Raw genomic sequence first — 26,893 nt, 5'->3', positions numbered from 1 at the left:
AGTTATGTTACATATACATATACATAATTGTCTAATGAATTCAAATGCAAAGTAAAAAGAAAACAGAACTTTTAAAATTCCAGAGTAGCTATTCAGACATTTTTAGAAAGGAGTGTGTGTGTGTGTGTGCATTTTTTTTTAATTCCATCCACCCTATCTTCTATACCAATTTTCACAAGTATATCCAAATGCTATTTTAAGGAAGTGTTCTCCAGTATTCCATTTTTAAAATCTCATGAGAGGGGAAGGGGAAGGGGAAGGGAAAGGGAAAGGGAAAGGGAAATGGAAAGGAAAAAGGAAAGGGAAAGGGAAAGGGAAAGGAAAGGGAAAGGAAAAGGGAAAGGGAAAGGGAAAAAAGAAAGGAAAAGGGAAAGGGAAAGGGGAAAAGAAAGGGAAAGGGAAAGGAAAGGAAAATGGAAAGGGAAAGGGAAATGGAAAGGGAAAGGGAAAGGGAAAAAAAGAAAGTGAAAGGGAAAGGGGAAAAGAAAGGGAAAGGAAAAGGGAAAGGGAAAGGAAAAGGGAAAGGGAAAAGGAAAGGAAAAGGGAAAGGGAAAGGGAAAGGAAAGGGAAAGGGAAAGGAAAGGGAAAGGGAAAGGAAAAGGGAAAGGGAAAGGAAAAGGGAAAGAAAAAAGGAAAGGGAAAAGGAAAGGGAAAGGACGAAGCTAATTAGCTCACATTAAAGCAACTTTCAGTGATAGTACGAATTCTTAATATGAGATTCACAAATATGTTTAAAACAAAATATTAGCAACTATTTTAATATAATTTATTTCCTTTATAAGCTTGTGTATTTTGATATATTTTTCTGAGAATAATGAAGTCCCAGACTGCTCCACAGGAGCCTATGATACAAAGATTAAAACTTCTATCTTAAGGCAAGTACACTTTTTGGAGTTCCAAGATGGGTCCCCCAGGTGAATTCTACCTACTGTCCCTCCAGATGCTGGTGCTGGAAAGGTAAAACTTTGTATTAGCTACCCATGTAATTTCCTTGGTTTGTTTGGAACATACTACAAGCTTGAACTTCAGAATAAACAGAGCTGAGGAGACATACAAATGCATAAAACAGTACTCTCCATTTTTTAAATACCTAAAGGAATTCATAACTTCCCCAAAGCTCTTGATTCAGCCTTGGCTATATCTTCCTTGTACCTATTTCTTGCCTTATTGACTAATAAAAAGTACAAGAGAACAAAACTCCAAGCTAAAGTTTTATCACATAACAGTTACATAGACATAAAGAAAAATGCATATAAGGTTTTATAAACTAATGAGATAATCTGTCTAAAATAAGTTTTATCAGTATGAAACAAAGTATTTAAATATATGGTTCCAATTTCTGATAGTATTTTTGCCTTAGATATAATTGACCTGATTCTCAGTTTTTGATTCTCTATAATAAGAATAATAATATTATACTAAATGCTTGAGAAATACTACTACTGTGTGTGGTAGGTAAAAGTAGCCATGGCTAATTAGAAGATCTGGAGTCTCACAGGGTCTCTTGTGTATTTATTGTGTGACCATGACCAAGGTTATTTAATTCTGACCTAGATAATTGTCTGAGACTATAAATTCTGATTGAGTTACAGATCTATTGCCAATAAAATTTTATTCCTGGACCAAACAAACAAACAAAAAACTTACCTACCTATTTCCCAAAGTTATTATAAAGGAAGGGATTTATAAATTTTAAAGTGATAATAAAATGGAAGATTGTAGCATACTAATATATTTTAATTGAAAGAATAATTTCTTATTTTCTGGATTTAGGTCAATTGAATTTTTTAAAGATATGAATTATGGGATATTACAAATTATGGGATATGTAACAAATAGTTAAATCATACTAAGGTCAACACAGCTAATAAGTGTCTGCAGTTGGACTTAAATTCTGGTCTTCCTGAATTCAGGTCCAATGTTCTGTCTACTGTGCCATCTAGTTGCCTATGAGAGATAGTCTGGCATGGGGAAGAAAGCAGAATGAAATGCATTTAATATTTACTATGTAACCATAAAGGCAGTTGGTGGAACAGTGGACAGAATGTTTAGCATGGAATCAGAAAGATTTGAGTTCAAATTCAGCCTCAGACACTTTCTAGCTATGTGATCCAGAGCATCTTACAACAACCTCTGTTTGCTTCAGTTTTTTCAACTATAAAAATGGGGGTAATAATAGTACCTACTTCATAGGTTTGCAATGAGCACCAAATGAGATAATATTTGTAATATGCCTGGCACATACATAGTAATTATTTAATGAGTACTTTTTCCCTTCCTTCCTGTGGGAAAGTCACTATGAACCTCAGTTTCCTCAAATGTAAAGTGGAAATAACAATAATACTTGTAACACTTACTTCAGGAGGTCATATTAAGACTTTAATGAGATAACATATAAAATTCATTGAAAACCTTATTCAGTTGTTTTTCAGTCATGCTCAATTCTTCATAACCCCATTTGAGGTTTTCTAGTCAAAGATACCCGAATGGTTTGTCATTTCCTTTTCTAGTTGATTTTACAAATGAGGAAACTGAGAAAAACAAAGTTAAATGACTTGCCCAGCTAATAACTATCTGAGATTGGATTGGAACTCAGGTCTTCCAGCTCCCTAACCATTTTGCCACCAAATTGCCTTCTTGAAAACTTTAAATCAGAATCAATTTCAATTATTTATTACTATTGTTTTTGCTATCGCCTGGCTGCCAGTAAAGAAAATTAATACTGTCAGTGCAGATGGATATGGGGCTGAGTCCCAGACAGACTAGGAAAAAGAAATGCATCTGGGTAACCTTCAGGAAATATGCAGTGTTCTGATGGATCTTCACAGACTAGGTACCAGCATGGCCAAAGCATATGTAAATAGGAATATATGTCCAACATCCCTGCCAATAGCTTTCCCATGAAGACTTGAAGCGCGGAAAACTCACCAGTGCATATGCTATCTGTTCATTCCTCTTTTGGGTATTCTATTTGCTAGAAATTTTTCCTCATGTTAAACCTAAATCTTCCTAGTTGAAATTTTAGCATATTGCTCCTAATCCTAAAATCAATCTAATCCTTTTCCCACAAGGCAGTCTTTCTAGGGTTTGTTGAGAACCATCATGTATCTCCTGAGTGTAAATTTTTTAAGATAATCTTTTTTTTTATTTATTAATTTTATAATTATAACATTTTTTTTGTCAGTACATATGCATAGATAATTTTTTAACAACATTACCCCTTGTACTCCCTTCTGTTCCGAGTTTTTCCCCTCCTTCCCTCCACCCCCTCCCCTAGATGGCAGGCATTCCCATACATATTAAATATCTTATAGTATATCCTAGGTACAATATATATGTGCAGAACCGAATTTTGTTGTTGTTGTTGTTGCAAAGGAAGAATTGTATTTGGAAGGTAAAAATAATCTGGGAAGAAAAAAAAATGCTCATAATTTACCTGAGTGTAATTGTTAAGAAATGATGTTTAAGAAAGAGACACTTTTGAGAGAGGTTAAAAAAAAAAAAAAAAAAAACTACCAAAATCCTTTGAAAGAATATTTTCTTTTTTTCCTTTTTTTACAGTTATTTTATTTTTTAATTTTTTTATTATTATTAAAGCGTTTTATTTACAATGCATGCATATGCATGGGTAATTTTTCTAACATTGACCCTTGCATAACTTTTTGTTCCAAATTTTTCCTCCCTTCCCCCCACCTCCTCCCTTAGCTGGTAGGTAGTCCAATGCATGTTAAATATGTTGAAATACATGTTAGATCCAATATATGTATACAGTTTATTTATATTTATACAGTTATCTTGTTGCACAAGAAAAATCAGATCAAGAAGGAAGAAAAAGAAAAACTGAGAAAGAAAACAAAATGCAAGCAAATAACAACAGAGAGAGTGAGAATGCTATGGTGTGTTCCACCCTCTGTTCCCATGGTTCTCTCTCTGGTGTAGATGGTTCTCTTCATCACCGCACAATTGGAACTGGTTTGAATCATCTCATGGTTGAAGACAGCCACGTCTGTCAGAACTGATGATCATGTAATCTTGCTGTTGCCATGTATAATGATCTCCTGGTCCTGCTCATTTCACTCAGCATCAGTTCATGTAAGTCTCTCCAGGCCTTTCTGAAATCCTCCTGCTGGTCATTTCTTACAGAACAATAATATTCCATAACATTCATATACCACAATTTATTTAGTCATTCTCCAATTGATGGACATCCATTCATTTTCCAGTTTCTAGTCACTATGAAAAGGGCTGCCATAAACATTCTTGCACATACAGACCCCTTTCCCTTCTTTAAGATCTCTTTGGGATATAAACCCAGGAGTAGCACTGCTGGGTCAAAGGCTATGCACATTTTGATAACTTTTTGGGCATAATTCCAGATTGCTCTCCAGAATGGCTGGATCTGTTCACAACTCCACCAACAATGCATCAGTGTCCCAGTTTTCCTACATCCCCTCCAGTGGTCCTCAAACTTTTTAAATAGGGGGCCAGTTCACTGGCCGCATAAACGTTCTCAGCAACCACATCTGACCCATGGGCCATAGTTTGAGAACCCCTGTTTTAGACTATTAGAGAAACCTTCTACAAAGAATAAGGGTCTTGGAATTTGTTCTTATGGCTACTGGGTCTTGAAATTGGATTTCTTGAAATCATTCTTGACAATTAACTAGGACAGCAATACATTCTCAGGCACTTTATCCTATATAGAAGAGAAGCCATTTGACTTAGAAAGTGTGAGAATTTTAAGGGTACAAATTATAGACAAGCAATAAGACTATAATTTTCCATTTTAAATTCTCATGCTTTATAGAATATTAATTCCCCCCAAGGGAAGGGGACTAAACCCTGTGCTTGTAGGCTGAGAGGGTCAATACAATATGTAACTATAGGCCATTCATTATCCTCTCAAGAATAATAGTTAAAATATCAAAACTAGTTTGAAGTTGAAATCTCCTCAGAGTCTCTGATTCAGCCTTATTTCTCTAATACAGTCCATCCACTTCATTTAAAACCAGTTCACCTCTGACCTTCCACTACTGGGAAGAAGGTAATTGGAAAATGGTAAAAGTCCTGGAACAGGAAGAAAAGGAAAAAAAGAGAAAAAAGAGGAAGAAATATAGTGCATGCGTCTGTTCTTTCTCCTAGGTCCTGCAACAAAATTGATCCCTAGAGGCAATGTGAGTGAGAGAAAGCATCAGACCAAAGAACAGAGTAGCATTCATTTTACTACTGCCAGGGACAGCTAGGTGGCGCAGTGGATAGAGCACCAGCCTTGAATTCAGGAGGACCCGAGTTCAAATATGATCACAGACACTTAACACTTCCTAGCTGTGTGACCCTGAGCAAGTCACCTAACCCCAGCCTCAGAAGGGGGGAAAAAAAAAAAAAAGACTCATTTTACTACTGCCAGGAAAATGTAGAATGAATATAACTACAAAATGTAAGGATCTCATTAATGTTTAGGTTCTTCTAGCTATATAGACTATTCATTGAATGAATTAACTTTTGTCCAGTTCAGTAGATAAATCTCCTACAGAGATTTTTCAGTTCTTAGTCATAAACATGTATTTTATTTCTGGCCCAGAATCCCTACCTCCTAACCTAGATCCTTAAGAAACTGGCTTGCTTCTAATTCCCAAATCTCAGGTCATAGCAAACTGTTCTGCTGATTTCCTTCTGGTTACTTGAAAAAAAAAAAAAATTAGTTACATTAAAAAAAAAAAAATAGATGTTTATTTTGAAACTAGAAAATCTTGAAAGTAATTCAGACTTGAATTAAATAATTCATTAAATTTCTGCCCAACAAAATCAACACTTTTTTAGCTGAATTCCTCAGCTTTCTAGCAACCTAATCTTTTAACACCATTCTCCCACTCTCTGCCAGTTAAAATCCAATAAAGTTTTTTAAACTCAAATTTAATAGTACCTCTTTTTATATATACTTTCCGCATTTCCCTTCCTCAAGTTAAGCATTCATACCTTTGGACTTCACATACCACTTTGCTCATGCTTCCCACCCATCCCCAATATTTGTTATTGTTTATTTTGTATTATAGGTATTCACGCATGCTTTATGCTCCACATTTAAAATCCAGCTCACTACATCTTGGGCCATCTCTAGTCATCCTAATCTATATTTTACCTCTGGACCCTGATGGCTCTGGAGGAGGAAGTGAAGCTATGACTGTACAGACCACCCTCCTTTAAATCTCATGGTCCTCTTCAAGAAGGAAGGACAAAGTAGAGCTGTCCCACTGGGAACCCAACTGAAACTAATCAGTTGAGCAACACAACTCTTTCTTTTTTCCCTCCCTCCCTTCCTTCCTTTTTTCCTTCCTTCCTTCTTTCCTTCCTTTTTTTTTTTTTCTTTCCATTTTCTTTCAAAGCTGTGGATGATCCAAATGGCACTTACTAGTAGGTATAGGTCAGCAGTAGTATATATCCAGCCATAATCCTTGAGAAAAAAGTAACTTAAAGGATAAAATGGAGGAGATGGATCATCACATGAACAACTAGAGAAGAGGGTAGCAGCAATTAAAACAATATCTTAGTGTGGCACTGATGCTTACTGCATATAAGAGAAAAAGGAAGACTATATGATGATCAACTGTGGATGATTTTGCTAATCTCAATAATACAGTGATCCAAGATAAATCCAAAGGACTTATGAAAAATGCAGTCCTTCTCCAAAGATAGAACTTAGGGAGTCTGACTGCAGATCAAAGAATACTATTTTCCACTTGCTCCATTTTTTTCATGGTTTTTTTTTCTTTTGAGTCTATGTCTTCTTTTATGATATGATTAATATGATAAAATGTTTTGCATGATTGAACCTGTGTGATTTATATCCAATTGTTTGCCATGTCAAGAAAGGAAGGAGGCAAGAAAGGGAAAGAAAATTTGGAAATCAAAAATATTAAAAATATGAAACTAGGGAAAAAATAAAATACTATTTTACAAAAAGAGTCAAAGAAAGGTCTAAAACATGGTAGGTATAGCCTCTGTATAGGATCTATCAAAGGCAAAACCAAGATGGCCGAGTAAAAACAGGGACTTCCCTGATCTCTTCCACCAGCTCCTCCAAATATCTTTAAATAATGACTAAATTCTAAAGTGACAGAACCTACAAAAAGATAGAGTGAAACAATTTTCCAGCCCAAGACGATTCCGACCATTGGCAGAAAAGATTCGTTACACAGGTGAGAGTGGAATGTAGTCCAATACAGGCAGTACCAGGCCCTAATAACCAGGAACAGGCCTCAGAGTGATTGAACAATTGTAGCTGTGGCAGTTTCACAATCTCTCATTCCACAGAGAGAAAAAAGATTGGAGAGTGGGTCAGAAGGAAATTTACAGAAGTCTCTTTCCTGGCACAGAGGGCAGACTATCTATATTTGGATCTGGGTCACAGCCCTTAATCCCAGTATGAGGAGGACCACTAGCATAAATAGAGTTTATATCCACAGGAGAGTAAGGTTCCTGGTCACAGTTCCAGGGTTGAAAAGAGTGATTATGGTCACTCACAAACCAGTGTATAGTACAGGAGAGTAGTAAACATATTTCTCCCTAGATCATATTGCCTTGGAAGAGGCAAAAACTTAAAGGTCCCCAGAATTCCCTCTGAAAATAATTGCACAAAAAACCCTGAAACTTGAGATGGTGTCCCTTCCAGTCCAGAAGCAGAGCCCCCACTTTTAGTGTAGTTAAAAGTCAATAAATAGACTGGGAAATGAGCAAATAGCAGAAAAAGATCCTGAGTATAAAAATTTACTATGGTGGTAGACAAGATCAAAACACAAACTCAAAAAAAGACAACAAAGTTAAAACTCCTGTATTCAAAGCCTCAAAGAAAAATATTAATCAGTCTCTTGCCATGGAAGACCTCAAAAACAATTTGAAAAACCAAATAAGAAAGGTAGAGGGAAAAAAATAGTAAAAGAAATGAGAGTAGTGCAAGAAAATTATGAAAAAAGAGTCCTTAGTAAAGGAAAAAAAAAAATACCTAAAAAACCAAAATATGCCAAATGGTAAAAGAAGCACAAAAATCCAATGAAAAAAATAATGCCATGCAAAGAAGAATTGGCCAAATGGAAAAGGAGATATACAAATCTATTAAAGAAAAGAACTCTTAAAAAATAGAATTGACCAAATGGAAAAGGAGATATAAAAACTCACTGAAGAAAATAATTCCTTAAAAATTAGAATTAAACAATTGAAAACTAATGAGTTTTTGAGACATCAAGAAACAAACAGATAAAAAGAATGAAAAAAATAGAAGAAAATGTGAAATATCTCATTGGAAAAACAACTGACCTGGAAAATAGATCCAAAAAAGTTAATCTAAGAATTAGATTACTTAAAAGCCATGATCAATAGCCATCACCTTTCAAGAAATTATCACACTGTATGAGGATGTATTCTGATGGAAGTGGATATCTTCAACATAGAGAAGAGCTAATCCAATTCCAATTGATCGATGATGGAGAGAATCTACATCCAGAAAAGGAACACTGGGAAATGAGTGTAAACTGTGAGCATTTTTTGTTTGTTTGTTTGTTTGTTTTTTTGTTTTTCTTCCCAGATTATTTTTACCTTCTGAACACAATTCTTCCTTTGCAACAAACAACAACAACAACAAAATTCAGTTCTGCACATATATATTGTACCTAGGATATACTGTAAGATATTTAATAAGTATGGGAATGCCTGCCATCTAGGGGACGGGGTGGAGGGAAAAATTCAGAACAGAAGGGAGTACAAGGGATAATGTGGTAAAAAAAAAAAAAAAAAAAAATTACCTATGCATATGTACTGTCAAAAAATGTTATAATTATAAAATTAATTTTAAAAATACCAAAAAAAAATAAAGAAAAAAGAAAAAAAAATTATCACAGAAAACTTCTCTGATATTCTAAAATTAGAGGACAAAATAGAAATTGAAAGAATCCACTGATCAACTCCTGAAAGAGATCTCAAAATTAAAATCCTATCAATATTATAGCCAAATTCCAGACCTCCCAGATTAAGGAAAAAATACTGCAAGCAGCAAAAATCATCACTACCACCACACAATTAAAATATTGTGAAGCCACAGTTGGGATAGCACAAGATTTAACAGTTTTTGCCTTAAAAGATCAGAGATGATATTACAAAAAAATAAAAGAGCTAGGATTACAACCAAGAATCACTTACTCAGCAAAACTGAATATAATCTTTTAAGGGGGAAAAATGTTTATTCAATGAAACTGAGAACTTTCAAGCATCCTTGATAAAAAGACAAAAGCTAAATAGAAAATTTTACTTTCAAAAAGAAGACTCAAACAAAGCATAAAGGTAAATAAGAAAGAGAAATCCTAAGGGATTCAATAAGGTTAAATCCTTTATACTCCTACATGGGAAATGATACTTTTAATTCCTAAAAAAATATCACATTATTAGAGCACTTATAAGGGAATCTTGAAAATTAAAGCACTAAAGTATTGTTAGTTATGTTTATACTGATTTGACCATTCTGAAGAGCAATTCAGAACTATGTCCAGAGAGCTATAAAACCATGCAATATTTCCCCCACACAAAAAAAAAGGAAAAGAAAAAAGGATCTCCATGTACAAAAATATTTATAGCAGCTCTTTTAGTGGTGGTAAAGAACTGGAAATTGAGGAGATAATCAACAACTGGGGAATGGCTAAACAAGCTATATTGCATATGATTGTGATAGAATATTATTATGCTTTAAGAAAGGACAAGCAGAATGCTTTTTTAAAAAACCTGGAAAGATCAGTTTGAGCAGAACTAGAAGAAAATTGTACACAGGAACAGCAATGTCATATGATGATCTACTGTGAATAATTTAGCTTTTTTCAAGCTTTTGTACAAACAAAACTAATGCAAATAAGATTAGAAGGGAAGTAACAAATTGGGAAAACATTTTTACAGTTAAAGGTTCTGATAAAGGTCCAAAATATACAGAGAATTGACTCTATTTATAAGAAATCAAGCCATTCTCCAATTGATAAATGGTCAAATGATATGAACAGACAATTTTCAGATGATGAAATTGAAACTATTTCCACTCATATGAAAGAGTGTTCCAAATCACTATTGATAGAGAAAGGCAAATTAAGACAACTCTGAGATACCACTACACACCTGTCAGATTGGCTAAGATGACAGGAACAAATAATGATGAATATTGGAGGGGATGTGGGAAAACTGGGACACTAATACATTGTTGGTGGAGTTGTGAAAGAATCCAACCATTCTGGAGAGCAATCTGGAATTATGCCCCAAAAGTTATCAAACTGTGCATATACCCTTTGATCCAGCAGTGATACTACTGGGCTTATATCCCAAGGAAATACTAAAGAAGGAAAAGGGACCTGTATGTGCCAAAATGTTTGTGGCAGCCCTTTTTGTAGTGGCTAGAAACTGGAAAATGAACGGATGCCCATAAATTGGAGAATGGTTGGGTAAATTATGGTATATGAATGTTATGGAATATTATTGTTCTGTAAGAAATGACCAGCAGGAGGAATACAGAGAGGCTTGGAGAGACTTACATCAACTGATGTTGAGTAAAATGAGCAGAACTAGGAGATCATTATACACTTCAACAATGATACTGTATGAGGATATATTCTGATGGAAGTGGATATCTTCAACATAGAGAAGAGCTAATCCAATTCCAATTAATCAATGATGGACAGAATCAGCTACACCCAGAAAAGGAACACTGGGAAATGAGTGTAAACTGTTTGCATTTTTTGTTTTTCTCCCCAGGTTATTTTTACCTTCCGAATCCAGTTCTTCCTTTGCAACAACAACAAAATTCGGTTCTGCACATATATATTGTACCTAGTTTATCCTATAACATATTGAATATGTATGGGAATGCCTGGCATCTAGGGGAGGGGGTAGAGGGAAGGAGGGGAAAATTTGGAACAGAAGGGAGTACATGGGATAATGTTGTAAAAAAAAAAAATAATACCTATGCATATGTACTATCAAAAAATGTTATCATTATAAAATTAATTTTTAAAAATTAGCTTTTTTCATCAATTCAATGTTCCAACAATTCTGAAGGACTTATGATGAAAGGTGCTGTCCATTTCCAGAGGAAAAAAAAACTGATAGAATCTGAATGCAGATCAAAGCTACTTTTTCTTTATTTTTCTAGGGGTTTTCTTTCACAGCATGACTTACATGGAAATGAATAATCACACATGTCAAATAGCTAGCCTTCTCAGTGGGAGGAGGGGAGAGGAGAGAAGGAGAGAATTTGGAATTCAGAATTTGAAAAAAGAATGTTAGTTATTTTTACATGTAATTGAAGAAAATAAAATTTAACATTTTTTAAAGGATAAAGGGGACTTTATCACACAAAAAAATGCTTGAATGGATTTCAATCTACCCCAATGGAGATCATATCTACACCATTTAAATCACAAATATGTACAGTTTTAAGTATCAAAAACTTGGAGTATTTCTTCCTATTCCTAAGTATAAAGAAAATGCTTGAGAAATTTTTCGCAACTCATTTCTTTTCATAATTGAAGAACTATAAATGAATGCAAAATGATATATTTTGTCAGACTATCAATATATTTTCTGGTTAATTTTTGCTTAAATGCTTTTTTTTCTTTTCTTTCTTTGCTTTATTATAAGAGTTTTTTCTCTGGCATCCAGTGAGGAAGGAACATTTTGGGAAATGAAAGTGATCTAAAAATCAAAAAACATCAACACAATTTAAAAAAAGAAATATTTGGTGAATTGAATTAAATAGCTCCTCTTTAAAGGTCCATAATAATAATTACCTAACTATTTAATATTTCATTTACAAATTAACAACAGTTGTGAACATTGTCAAGAAAAAATGTTGAGAAATATTGCATACATTCTAATATATAATAATAATTTATTCACACCTGAAATAAGTATCATATTTCATGACATTCATAAATTCATCTGTTCTTTAGCATATGAATACCCCAAAATTCAAAGATCATGGAAGGATTATCTCTGAATATCACTATCATTAAACATTAACACAGACCATCATTTTACTGTTCATTACTGAAGCAGAAATTAGTTTACAAGATTATTTAGATAGTGATATCAGGAACAAAAGGACAAAGTCAAAGACAAAGGCTGCATTTATTATTCTAAGAACTAAGTCCCTATCTAACATGTGAAATACACAGGAAATAAAACTGAGAAACATTCCCACGCTGACTTTCACAAGTAGTGTCATAAAAATAAATAAATAAATGAAGATGCATATTGATGGAAAGGAATTTCATTTGTTGAAGAAACGTAAATCTTAAATTATTTCAGAATACAGAAATTTGAAACAATTCTTAGGTTCATAGATAAAACATATAAAACTGCATAAACTCCTGGAGATCGGAGTCCAGTCCCTTAATTTTCCAAGGAAGAAAGGTAAAAGAGAAAGTGATTTATCTTAAACCACATAAGTAGAAAGCAGCAGAGCCCTGATTTGAATCTAGCTTCCCCTACATCAGTAGGACATTATTACATTCTGACTTTTTGTCTGCCTCCTTATTCTCTTTGGGTCTCAGTTGTTTCACCTATAAAATGATGGATTTATATTAGATGATCCTCTGAGGTCCCTCATAGTTGACAATCCATTTATTTTTTTAATTATAGCTTTTTATTTTCAAAATATATATTGGATAATTTTTGACATTCACCCTTATAAAAACCCTGTGTTCTAATTTTTTCTCCTCCATTCTCCTCCCTCCCCCATCCCCCAATATATGTTAAGCATGTATAATTCCTCTATACATATTTCCACAATTGTCATGTTTCACAAGAATAATCAGATCCAAAAGGAAAAAAAAAATGAGAAAGAAAATAAAATGCAAGCAAACAACAAAAAGAGTGAAAATGCTATGTTGTGATCCACACTCGTCCCCATAGTCCTTTCTCTGGCTACAGATGGCTTTCTTCATCACAAGACCATTGGAACTGGTCTGAATCACTTTATTGTTGATGAGAGCCATGTCAATCAGAATTGGTCATCATACAATCTTGCTGTTGACATTCCATTTTCTAGGGCCCCTACATACTCTGACATTCTAATGTTTATAATGATTTTTGGGCGTTGTGTGAAATGTTATGGTTTTTAAGTAAGATTTAATGTTTTGTGACATTTAATGACATTTAATTCTTAATGACCTTTTAATCTATACAATTACTATTCAAATGAGAGCTATTAATCAGCTGGACTTTTATCAATAATAATAGGATAAATATGCATTTTAACATGTTCTTAAAATGAATGTTTTCATATATTTGAGAAGACTTAGATGGGTTTAAGGATTATCAATTTCTTTGGGGAATAGTTATTGAAATAGCAGCATAGTATAGACTCCAGCCCTGACTCCAAAGTTGAGGCTACCATCTTTAACCTGGCAGGTAGACTCAAACATTGAACATTTGTTTTGTCACAGGAGGAAAGGAAGAATGTTGCTAGGCCCTCATTCCCAATTTTCAACTAAGCATATTGTCTCCCATGCCTCAGTTCTGTGGACAGTCATATTGATTTTGCCATTTATGATGTCAAGCTCTTTCAATAAATCATAACTTATTTCCTGCCTACAAAGTCCTATTCTTTGTTTTGAATTTCTCTAAAAACTATAAAAAGTATAGTTGTTCCCCACCTTAGGGTTTAGCTTTGTTGAGAAAGCTGAGGGATTTATTGGTAAATTCACACTTTGTTAATAAATGTATTGTGCACATAACTTTGTGACTCTGTTTACCTTATTTTAACCATAACATGACCATGGGACCATGTGCTTGATTCCTCTGTGATATAGCAAGCCATTGACCTTCAATTAGAAAACCCCATCACATCACCTACGTATCTGTATATCTAAGAGGGGCATCTTCTTACCTTAACGAAGAGATAGATCTCAGGGTCATTGCTTTCTGCAAGCAAACTGTCGGATTTGGAGAACAAGCTGGTGGAGGTTTTGGTGGACTGCAAGCTGAAGCTAGTGGGAGAGAGCAATGGGTGCCCTGAGAAAGTCCTGCCCATCCCTTCATCATTTGAGTAAGGATACGGACTGCTCTCTTCAGAGTTATCTTCATTCAGCTGGTAGATTCTCTGCTCTGGTTGCTGATAAATTTCTTTAGGTTTCTTGTTCAATTTATCCAATCTCTGGTAGACTGGTTCAGGTAGTTGATAGATGTCTTCGGGAGAATCATAGGTTTTTTCAGACTGTGGATGGGAATCTTCATCCTGCTCATAGACTTCTTCAGGATTATCATAATTTCCTTCTCCTTGATGAGAAAACACCATGCTGTACTCCTCATCTTTACCCCAGAAGGAGGAAACAGAGTCATATTCAGCAATCTCTGAAGTCTCTTGGACATTAACGTATGTAATTTTTTCACTGGTGGTGGGATCTAAAGATAACCCATCATTGCAAATCTGGTCATAGAGATCATTTTCATTTTCTCCTGGCTCATCAGGGACTTCGTACGTCTCTTTTTGGATAGTATCATAGATAGGGCTGCCGTCTTGGTCTTCCATCCTTGTTTGTTTGAGTTGCCTTTCTTTAAGGGATCCTGGGCAAGAGTGGACGGAAAAATGAGACAGGTTATTATATACAACCTTTTTAAAGGAAACAGCATTTGCTGAACACATATAGTAGCTACCAACAGCTACAGATGACAGGTCTCTAACAATCATTTACACAAGGCTTTAATCAGCAAACCACATTTCCATTGCGTGAAAGATAAAACTAATAAAATATAGTTAACTCTTTCATTTCCATTGATATTTGAAACTGAGAAGTGTATAGTTTTTGTTTTTGTTTTGTTTTCCTCCTCTACTCCACCCTTATTTTATTTTATCTTATTTTATTGCCCAGATTTGGGATTTCATTGGTTTAGACAACTCCTAGCAAAGGAATTTCCTCCACAAATGGTATGAGTAACTGTTCTGTAACTTAGAGCCTTATAAGAATAATGGCAATAATAGCTAGCACTTATATAGTGCTTTAAAGTTTATAAAGTGCCTTACAAATATTATCTCACCACAACCCTGAGATGTAGGTACTATTATCCCCCTATTTTATACTTGAGAAAGTTTATGTCAATAAAGGTTAGATAATTTGCCCAGGGTCACACAACTAGAAAGTATCCGAAATTAGATGTAAACTTGGGTCTTCTACACTTCTAGTTTGTTTTTTGTTTTTTTATCCCCTAAATTACATAATTGTCTATAATAGAAACACAAATAATATAATATAAAGTTTAGAGAGGAGTCGCTGAGAGTGCAAGCGAAACTTTGCCATGGTCACACAGTCAGTATGTGTCCTAAGTCAAAAGTGAATACTGGTCTTTTGTTACTCTAAAACTAGCTCTCCTTTCATTATACTGCTTCTAGTAGTTATGTGTATCTCCCCTCCTTCCTTACCACCATGTGTATCTACACACACACACACACACACACACACACACACACACACACACACACACACACACAAAATCTTTTTTTCCTAGGTACTTCAGGTAAAGTAAAAGCTGAATTATTTTCTCAGAATGCACTCAAATCTTCAACATATGACCATCTGTTGGTAAATAGAACTTCCTTCCCTACTCAACCCCTCTGCTAAATTTTGACAAAATTCAAAAAACAATTTCAATTCCTAGACAGCTCTTTACAAGGATGGGAAATCCTTTTTTGAATAAATAAATGGCTTTAAACTATCTCTGGATATGAGGAACCTATGATGAATGAATGTTAACTCTTGCACATGTCCAGACAGGCGATAAATCGAATTTATATTTCCTATCAGCTAGCAGCACCATTCTCTATCAAGATGATTAATCATCAGAAGGATGAGAAAATGGGCCCAGACCATTAAACAAAGGATTCATAATGGATAATTTCATTTTCATAGACATAATCAACAAATTTCAAAACTGAAAGTCTCCTGAAAGACCAATCTCCTTATATTATATATGAAGAAACTGAAGTTCAGAAAGGTAACCTGGCTTTCCCAATAAATTTAGAGCTGGGAGATTATAAGTCAATCAGACCAATTCCCACCCTCCCTTTTTTTTAAATTGAGGTGATTGACCTCAGGGAGGTTAAGTATTTTAGTCAAGGTCACAGGTGGTGATAAGAGATCAAAAACTGAGATGCCCTAGCTCCAAATTCAGTTGCCCTTGATGTAGTCAGTAAGAATTATGATAATGTAATTAGTGATACTCAGTTCTGCTGTCATTTATATGGCACTTTACATAGATTTATAGAACCTTTTGCATACATCGTATTGCAGCATAGTGTAATAGACATTTTGCCCAAGAGTCAGGAATTTCTGGGTTCAATTACAACTTCTGTCATATATGGCACTGTGACCTATAGCATATTCTCTAAGGCTATTTAAAGAAGAAGCTGATTTACATTGATAAAGGAAATTATCTCATATTTACCAGTGAAGACAGGTAGTATCAGTATTGCTCTCACCTTTTTACAGATGAAGAAACTGAAAATAAGAAGTTACATGATTTGCATAAGACTAGGAAAGAGCAGAACCAATATTTGACACTAAGTTTTCTGCTCCAAATCCAGAGTTCTTTCCACTATATTATGACACTTCTCGATTTGTACCTGGGGCTTTGACTTATTTAAGTTTTTCTGCTTGAAACAACATTTTATGTAGCATCAAGATGATGTTCATTAATGAACATTTTATTGAGCAATTTACTTTGTGGTGGGTATAATCTGAGGATTCAGAGACATTGCCTTTCTGCCTTTGAGGGGTGAGGAGCAGAATGGGAGAACCAGGTACTTCAAAGAAAAAAAACACTCCTCTGAACTTGGGTTGAAGTAAAACAGATATAACTTCAATATGTGTGAAGGTGATAGTGTAAGTATATAATTCTGCCCTAGTCAGAGTAATTCTGTGTTTAATTGTGTTAATTTGGGGCAGCTAGGTGGTGCAGTGGATAGAGCACCAGCCTTGAATTCAGGAGGACCTGAGTTCAAATCAGATCTCAGACACTTAACTTCCTAGTTGTGTGACCCTGGGCAAGTCACTTAACCCCAAATGCCTCAGCAAAAAAAAAAAAAAAAATTGTGTTAATTCCTAGTCATAGTTCAGGAAAAAAGAATGATATAGTGAATAATAAGATGCCTTGAAAATAGTTTGACGTTATGATCCTGAGCAAGTCACAATGAGGTGCAAGTATTGCAGCTGAGTGGTATAGCTGATAGAGTGACAGGCCTGGAGTCAGGAACACTCAAGAATCCCGACTCAGGCATTTACTAGCTATGAATCCTGGGCAAATCACTTAACTCTATTTGCTCCAGTTTCCTCACCTGTAAAATGAGCTGAGAAAATAGCAGAGAAAAATGGCAAATCATTCTAATATCTTTGCCAAGAAAACCCCAAAGGGATCCCAGAGAATTGAATATGAGTGAAAAATAAACAAGAAGTCACAAACTCTTAGTGCCCCAACAAATTTATATCTAAAACTATAAATTGCAGAACAAATATTGATCTGAATGGATAAAAGTAATTTCCCCCCTGAGAGTTCTCCATATAGTTCCCCCCACAAAAGAATTTTTTTAAAGTTAAACATGGTAAGTATTTTTGTAAATCCAATACATATTTATACAATTATCTTACTGCATAAGAAAACAGATCAAAAAGGAAAAAAATAAGAAAGAAAAAAATTCAAACAAACCACAACAAAAGAAGTAAAACTGGTATATTGTGATCCACACACCTTTAGCTTCTTCCCCCCACAATCGTTTTCTCTCTCTCATTTTTAAATTCTCCCTATACCCTGATTTCTTCCCTAGTACCTGCAAATACACTAGAGTCTCTTCTATCCTTTAAAAATCCTCTATTACACTGTACCCTCCACTCCAGTTATCTCCATTTCAAGAGATGGTCATGGTCAAATTCTTAGAAAAAACCCTTCTCTCTATTCTTTGCTTCCACTTCTCTGCTTGCTTCCTCGACCTTTTGCTATGGATTTGCAAAAATCCTAGAGTAGTTTGCCATTTCTTTTATCAGATAATTTTACAGATAAGAATACTGAGGCAAATAGGGTCCTTCCTTGTAAAAGAGGACCATGACATAAGGGGGTTGTCATGACATGCAAGTGAATTGGACTTGAGTGAGAGAGTCTGTGCAAGGTCACTTGCCTCACAGAGCCATCTGGGTCCAGTGGCAAGATATAGATCAAGACTGGAGATGGCCCTGGATGAAATGGGAGATTTTGATCTTTTTAAGCTAAGGTCTTCATCAGGTGTCAGTTTAACTGGGGTCACACCCATTCAGTAATTAGGGCTGGTAGCAATTGAAGCAAAGAATCACCTAGTCCAAAAAAAAAAAAAATCACAATAAAAATAAATAAATCTAGGAGGGAAAGATCCGCAAAGTTTCTGATCAGAGCAGAAATGATTATTATTTAAATACAATCTGAATCAATTTGGACCCAAATGATGACCAAATGGGACTTAGCCTAGGACTTATTGTTAAGTTTCTTGAGAGTCAGATTGTTTTTGGTTTAAGGCATGTTCCTTGAGAAAGATATCTACCCAGGAAATTCCAAGATATCTTAGGAAAGTTCAGAGGTGCAAAAAAGAAAAAAATGCTTTTAGGAGTATCTGTAAGTGTAATATCCTATATGAACAGAGAGAAGGGAGGAAAGAAGGAAGGAAGGAAGGAAGAAAGGAAGGAAGGAAGGAAGGAAGGAAGGAAGGAAGGAAGGAAGGAAGGAAGGAAGGAAGGAAGGAAGGAAGGAAGGAAGGAAGGAAGGAAGGAAGGAAGGAAGGAAGGAAGAAAGGAACGAAGGAAGGAAGGAAGGAAGGAAGGAAGGAAGGAAGGAAGGAAGGAAGGAAGGAAGGAAGGAAGAAAGGAACGAAGGAAGGAAGGAAGGAAGGAAGGAAGGGAGGAAGGAAGGGAGGAAGGAAAGGAGGAAGGAAAGGAGGGAGGATGGAAGGAAGGAAGGAAAGAAAGGAAGGAAGGAAGGAAGGAAGGAAAGAAAGGAAGGAAGGAAGGAAAGGAAGGAAGGAAAGAAAGGAAGGAAAGAAAGGAAGGAAGGAAGGAAAGAAGGAAGGAAGGAAGGAAAGAAAGGAGGAAGGAAGGGAGGAAGAAAGGAAGGAAGGGAGGAAGAAAGGAAGCAAGAAAGGAAGGAAGGAAGAAAAGAAGCAAGGAAGGAAGGAAGAAAGGAAGCAAGAAAGGAAGGAAGAAAGGAAGGAAGGGAGGAAGAAAGGAAGCAAGAAAGGAAGGAAGGAAGGGAGGAAGGGAGGGAGGAAGGAAAGGAGGGAGGATGGAAGGAAGGAAGGAAAGAAAGGAAGGAAAGGAAGGAAGGAAGGAAAGAAAGGAGGAAGGAAGGGAGGAAGAAAGGAAGGAAGGAAGAAAGGAAGGAAGGGAGGAAGAAAGGAAGCAAGAAAGGAAGGAAGGAAGAAAAGAAGCAAGGAAGGAAGGGAGGAAGGAAAGGAGGAAGGAAGAGAGGAAGAAAGGAAGGAAGAAAGAGAGGAAGAAAGGAAGGAAGGAAGGAAGAAAGAAAGGAAGGAAGGAAGGTAAGAAAGGAAGGAAGGTAAGAAAGGAAGGAAGGAAAGAAAGGAAGGAAAGGAAGGAAGGAAAGAAGGAAGGAAGGAAGGAAGGAAGGAAGGAAGGAAGGAAGGAAGGAAGGAAAGAAAGGAAGGAAGGGAGGAAAGGAAAGAAGGGAGGAAAGGAAGGAGGGAAGGAAGGAAGGAGGGAAGGAAGGAAGGAAGGAAGGAAAGAAGGAAGGAAGGAAGGAAGAAAGGAAGGAAGGAAGGAAGGAAGGAAGGAAGGAAGGAAGGAAGGAAGGAAGGAAGGAAGGGAGGAACTCCAGTTCAACAAATTCCTATGGACTCTGGGATTAAAAACAGACACCATATTTAATTTCACATCTTTTTACAACTAGGTCCCAGCTACTTGTCCAGGTTTATTGCACTTTACTTACCCTTCATGCATTCTATATACTAGTCTAACTGGACAATGGCCTACCTTATGATGTGCTACTTTCTTTCTCCTTTCCTTTACCTAGCTTGTAGTTTTACCTGCTTAAAATGCACTCCTTTTTCACTTCTACTTGTTAGAATTTTTACTTTCCTTCAACTCTTAGCTCAAATACTTCCATCTACATTCCTGTTTTCCTTTTCTTAGTTACTCCACCAAATTGTTTTGTGTGTACTTCTATACATGCCTTTGCCCAATGGGAAGTGAGCTCCATTAAAGCAGGGACCATTTTGATTTCTGTGTCTGAATCCCTAACACTTAGCATAGTGCTCAGTACATGGTTAGTTCTCAATAAATATTCCTTGAATGAATGAATAAATGAAGATCCTGCTGCCATACTCCTTATCTGATTCTTTATTTTCATGATGACCTTTAATCCCTTGATCCTTGCATCTTTTCCAACTTTATCACTCCTATTCTAATTACACTTTCCTCCCTTAGCATGCTAGCCCTTTCAGAAAAAGCACTGTCCTGCACTATTGAATTTCTTGCCCCTTGTCCTGTTGCTAATCTACAACCTGTGGTCACCTTTACCATTCATTCATCCTTCTCTGAAGCTGCTGATCCTGCTAAAAGAAGTGATGAAATCTTGCTGACTGGGTTTCTTCTCAAGGTCTGTTCTCTAACCACAATGAGAGGATCACTGATTCAGAGCGAGGAGGGACCTTCAAGATCAAATCCAACTCCACCACCATTCATAGGTGAGAAAACTGAGGTCAGAGAGACTAAATGACTTGTTATGGCCACTAAAATCCCATCTTCTAATGGAAGCCTTCCTTTAATTCTAATGCCTCTCTCTTTTGATTATTTCCTATTTATCCTGTACATAACTTATTTTGTATATCTGTGTTTGCATATCATCTTCCCTATAAGATTTCATAAGTTCCTTGAAGGCAGGAACTGGCTATTCCCTCTTTTTGTGTCCCCAGCATTTGGCACAATTCCTGATGGATAATAAGCACTTAATAAATGTTTATTTATTGATTGATATATCTATGGTAAGATTCAAGTTCATGTCTTTAAGATGTCAGGCATTCATTCTGTCTACTACACTGGATACTTCATTTTATTCAGTCCTTATTTATTCAGCAACATGCTCCCTATCATCAATTTCCTGTTTCAGATCATTATTTCCTCTCAACTGGACTATCCCAAATGTTCTCCCTATCTTCAGGGTCTTCTTTCACCAAACCATGTCAGTTTCCTCTCTGAAAAACTTCAATTTTTTTTTACTATGTCCAGGATAAAATACAAACTCTTTAGCTTATCAATTAAAGGCCTGCATAATCTGTATCTAACCTAATTCCAGCCTTAGTTGACATCATTCCCCTTGATGTAATAATAATAACAACACTTATGTAGTGCTTTAAAGTTTGCAAAGTGCTTAACAAATATTATCACATATGGTCTTCTTAACAACTGTACTATTATTATCTCAGTTTTTCAGATGAGGGAAGAGAGAAGGCAGAGGTCAAATGACTTGCCTAGAATCACACGGTGTCTGAGACTGGATTTGAACCCATCTCCAATTCCAGATCCAGTGCTCTGCTCCATTGCACCACCAACTTGGTTCACATTTTTTTTTTTTGTATCCATACCATATATATACTATTTAGATATCATTCCTTCAGAATAGGGACTGTGTAATTTTTACCTATCTCAAGTATCTAGCACAGTGCCTTTCATATAGTAGGTACTTCAAAAATGTTTAAGGAATGAGACTTGCTACTTACTTCTGTTTTAATTCACTCTTTTATTATAAAATAATTATTTATTTTTATATATTTATTTAATTCATCCTTTAAATCACGCTACAAAAAAGTAGCAACATTCATTCATTTATTTGTAATTGGTGGACCAAAGGTCCCAAAGCCACTGAATTCACATTGATTGGGACTGACAATAGGGACAACTGCAGAAGGAAATTTTTACCTTTGGCTTATTATGTCTGTGGGCATATGTGGTACAGTGGATAGAACACTGGGCTTAGAAACAGGAATATTTAACTTTATGAGTTCAAATGTGACCTCCAACACTTACAACAGGGTCACTATGTGACTCTGAACAAATCATTTAACCCTATTTCCTCTCGTTTCCTCATCTGTAAAATGAACTGGGGGAAAAATGAGCTGGAGAAGGAAATGGCAAACCACTCTAGTATTTTTATCAAGAAAACTCCAAATGGGATCATGAAGAGAAGTTCAAAACTGACATATGACTGAACAACATAATTATGCCTTCACCAGGAATTTACTGCAGGAAAACATCCCAATTTATGTTAGATATAGTTCACGTCTAGGATAAATGAGGTAAAAGAACCTCTCCCTTCCATCCCAGTTGGCATATAAGCATTCAAAGTTAAAAGGCAAAATGAGTAGGATAAACAGCCTTTATTCAGCCCCACCAAGATGCAGAAGACTTACAGGAGGCCATAAACATGTAGAAAACATAAAGTACTTGAGTATATCTGCTAGAAACAAGGGTAACCATATTTGGAAACTTTTCCATTAGGCTTACACTGTCTGACACATTCATTAAAATAGTGGCTTTTAATTGATGAAATGAAGAATCTGACTTCAAATTGTTAATTAGAATTAGTGATTTTCTTCTTTGTAACATGGCTATGAAGAGTCCTATCAAGATTTATTTAGATATTGTGAATTTATTGTTTCCAATAAAATTTGAACTTTCAATGTAAAAATAAAAAGTTTTACCATTGAGGAAATTTTGTATGATTATGAAAAATCTAACAAAAAAGTTTAATACCTCTTAAAAGTGTATTCCATAAATTTTTGGAGAAATAATTATGTATTTTATATACCACATATAATATATGAATATATTTTATACTATATAAAGTATATATTCCATGGAATATGTATACTGCTTTCTACAAAATATACATTGAAAAAATAAATATATTTATGTAGACATGTATATATGTGTATGTGTACTCACAGATTTTTAGAATAAAAAATAACTTTAGAGATAAATAAAATAAAATACTGCTTTTTCAGGTCTTTTATCTCTCTAATTTCAGGTTTCTAATCACTAGACCTCTAATCACAAGGGTCAAATGGGCCATGCTTTTGCCAAAAGACAACACAAGGAAATCCCCTTGTCTTTCTAGAATGTTTGATTTCTGTACTCTTAAACTCAAAATGGAAGACCCTTGGACAAAGCAATCTCCAAAGGCTGATATTGTCCAAGAAAACTCTTCTTCTCTTTGTACCAAGGAAATAACACTTTTTTCTCTTCTACATGAAAAACATGGTCCATGAGCTGTCTTCCTGGGGCATACATGTATTAGCTTCTGCCACGTGACTATCTGTAGAAAATCTATCAAAGGTGTAGTTGCTGCCATTTCTTTTGCTAGAGGTGTCCACTCTCAGAAGGAATTGTCTTTTCCTGTTTTGTGGACAAACTAATGGCAATATCACAAGATCACAGAGCTAGAGGATATTTCATTGAGCATCATCTAACCCTTTCATTTCAGAGATGAGGCAACTGAAGTCAAGGAAGATTAAATTGAGGGTTACACATATAATAAGCAGAAGAAACAAGGTATGAACCTGAACTTCCCAAATCCAAGGCCAGTGCTATTTCTACTGTATCATGCTGCCTCCTTGTGGAAGTGCCATATGCTTCCCAATGCTGCCCAGGGCAGCCTTGGACAGTTCCTAGAAAGAGGAAGGAAAAATGCCATATTCATAGGCTTATCCTTCCCCAGAACAGCCCACTTGACCAATCTTCTAAACAGAAGAAGGAGAAGGAGAAGGAGAAGGAGAAGAAGGAAAAAGGAAGAAAAAAAGGAGAAGGAGAAGGAAGAAAAGGAAGAGGAGAAGGAGGAGAAGGAGGAGGAGAAGGAAGAGGAGGAGGAGGAGGAAGAGGAGGAGGAGGAAGAGGAGGAGGAGGAAGAGGAGGAGGAGGAAGAGGAAGAGGAGGAAGAGGAGGAGGAGGAGGAAGAGGAGGAGGAGGAGGAGGAGGAGGAAGAGTCCAAAAAGGACTGAGTTGGTCAGATAATTCCCTTTATTAAGCCTTCAAAAAAGATGGCTCTTCTAATAAGACTCCACCCTTCAATCAAGTAGCAATGGGCATAAATATGCTCCATGGGGTTTAGGGGTACTTTTCTAACTTAAGACAAAGATTTATGCCCGCCAAGTTCAACAAATTGATCAGAAACTTTCACTTTTTTCCAGGAATTTTTCTTTCCTTTGAAGTTTTGCCACTACAAAATGTTTAAAATTTTCTGCTAAGACAAAACATGGTCCATGCTTTTCTGCTAAGAAAAATGATAAATGTGGTGGGGAGGGTAGAGAAGATTAGGGAGTAAAGGGTAGAGCTACTTAGAGAGACAGGAAGACACTTTCTTTTTTGTTTATATGCTGAAATCTAATCATGCAATGAGGATCCACTCTTCTGGAAAAGTTGGTAATCTCATGTTTATGTAGATAGGCAAATTATTAGTATTCTGTGTGAAGTAGAGATGAGGAGAATGTCCTGTTTCTAATAGTAACTATGGACCTCAGTTTCCTTTGAGGAATAGGTAGCAGTTGAAGTTAATTTAATAGGGGGAGTGACATGGTCAGACTTGCTCTTTGGGGAGATTAATTTGACAGCTGAGGGGAGGATGGACTGGAGTAGAAATAGATTTGACCCAGGGATGGGTGATAAAGGCTTTCATCAGAAAGTAATAGCTTCAGAGGAAATATATAACAACTGTGTAGATGGGTTATATAAGAAATATGAAGGTACAGTCAATAAACAAGACTTGCCAACTGATTATATATGGAGAGTGAGGAGTTGAGGATGACATCAAAGTTGTGAATTTAGATGACTGGCAGTACAGTGCAATCCTTGACAATAAATAATGGGAAATTTAGGAAGAGGGAAGAGCTTGGACTGAAATCATCTCTTCTTGATGTCAAATATCCCTAGGTCTTTCATCAGCCTCTTATATAGTGTGGACTTGAGGCCCTGCCTCATTCTGATTGACTTATTCTGAGCAATTACCTTCATAAAATGTGAGATCTTGGCCAGAGCAGAGTGTAATAAAATTCTCCATCACTTGGAAGATCTGCCTGCCTAAATACAGCCCAGGATATTTTTGCCACTTCTTAAACATGGTTTAAAATAGTTGACCTATAAGGAAAAATTCCCAGGTATGGCTCCAATACTTTGAACAAGCAAGGTTAAGGGGCTCATACACTCTAAGTATGGGAGATTGATTGTATAAATGCATGAAGTAGGAGATGGCAGGAAAAAAATTCAGAAAAGAGGTAATAATCCAAATCAATCTGAAAGGAAGATGGGAAGGTGGGGGAAAAAATGCCTGAAAAGGACCAAGATTTTCAGAAGGGATGGAGTTATGGTACCACAGACTTAGAAGCATTGTGTTTATTTATTTTTGTCATAAGGAAAGGATAAAAATTATATGAATGGGATTTGCTTTATTTCCTTGAAATTTAACCTGGAAAAGGGAGTAAAATGGCAATGTTTAGCTACAGCAATCTCTTAAGGGTGCATTTTACCTTACTTACTATGAAACCATTATCAGAAGAAGGCTTTATCTCTGTCCTACTATGTCTTTTTCATGCATAACCAGCACTGGCTTGGTTTTGTTTTCAATTTTTTCCAAGGACACAGCTCACCACCTTTTTTGTTGCTGTTCAATCATTTGGAAGGGTTTACCATTTTCTTCTCCAGCTCATTTTACAGATGAGGAAACTGAGGCAAATGGAATCAAATGACTCGCTTAGGGTCACACAGTGAGTAAGTGTCTGAGGTCAGATTTGAACCCAGGAAGATAAGTCTTTCTGACTGCAAGGCCAGCATTTTATCCACTCTATCACCCAACTGTATTCACAACTTCTCAGGTCCACCATTCTCCAATTCTAACCTCATTAGTATGGTTTCTACTTTTTCATCATTTTTCTTCCTATAAAGCTACTACTCTTGGGTTCCCTATTGCTTGCACTCCTTGAAGCAATAATGTCTAATAAATTTAGCCCTGGACTTGTAATTAGCAAACCAAGGCTTGATTCCTACTTCTGCCGCTTATTGTCTATCTGACCTGGTCAAGTCAGTTCATTTCTCTGAGTCTCAATTTCCTCTACCTACCTAATAAGAAAATCTTGGTAAAGGAAAGTCCTTGGTTATTTTAGAGAACTAGATAAATATGAACTACTACTCTTCTCTAGTACTAATGTAGGGGAAAAGGACTGCAAATTGATTAATTTGCTCCCCTCCTGGCTGAGGTACTTGGGCTGTCAATATCCAGTACCACTGTTCCCATACTATTCAAGATTTCTGCTCTCTCCTGGGCTATTGTAATAATCTGCTAATTGGTCTCCCTTCTTTTATTGTATTCTCTCCCAACCTATCTCTGGAACCACTTGCCAGATTAATCATACTAATTGGGAAAACTGATTATTTCATATCCCAGAGGCAGGCAAGATGAGGGAAATGTGGGGAGGGAAATGGGGATTTGTCCTAGGACAACACTCTGGTGTGGTACATTAACTCCCCATAGGAACTGTTGTCCCTGCTTTCCTAGTAATCATCCAGCAATGTACTGCACCGTTGCCCAGCCACTATCCCTGGATCTTATCACCATGGTACCTCTCTCTTAGCTCTAAATCTATAGGGACACAGATCAGACTTTCTGGTATATGGGTTGCCACCTTTTGTATCTATGTATCTATGATGAAACTGCCTTCTGCCCTCCCCTGATCCCTAAAACTTTGCTCCAGGAACAAATAACTATATCTCTATTTAAATTAACCATATACTCTCTACATTGCCCACACCTTCATATTTTCCCATTATATATGACATAAAACAAAAATCTCTATCCTTAA

At 35.9% G+C, this 26,893-nt stretch overlaps 1 protein-coding gene across 3 annotated transcripts in view; it reads right to left on the bottom strand.

Annotated features, from left to right (window-relative positions):
- Positions 1-26,893, bottom strand: part of CLIC5 (chloride intracellular channel 5) — a 241,100-nt gene that overhangs the window by 169,173 nt on the left and 45,034 nt on the right. For all 3 annotated transcript variants that reach the window (XM_074310752.1, XM_074310755.1, XM_074310754.1), the window contains exon 2: positions 13,913-14,589. In XM_074310752.1, coding sequence (XP_074166853.1) covers positions 13,913-14,554 — 642 coding nt within the window. In that variant the 5' untranslated portion in view covers positions 14,555-14,589. The remainder of the gene's footprint in view (positions 1-13,912; positions 14,590-26,893) is intronic.

This window comes from Sminthopsis crassicaudata, chromosome 4 (genome assembly GCF_048593235.1).
Source record: "Sminthopsis crassicaudata isolate SCR6 chromosome 4, ASM4859323v1, whole genome shotgun sequence".
In the NCBI taxonomy this organism is placed as follows: Eukaryota; Metazoa; Chordata; class Mammalia; order Dasyuromorphia; family Dasyuridae; genus Sminthopsis; species Sminthopsis crassicaudata.
This window is presented reverse-complemented; position numbering and strand designations above follow the sequence as displayed.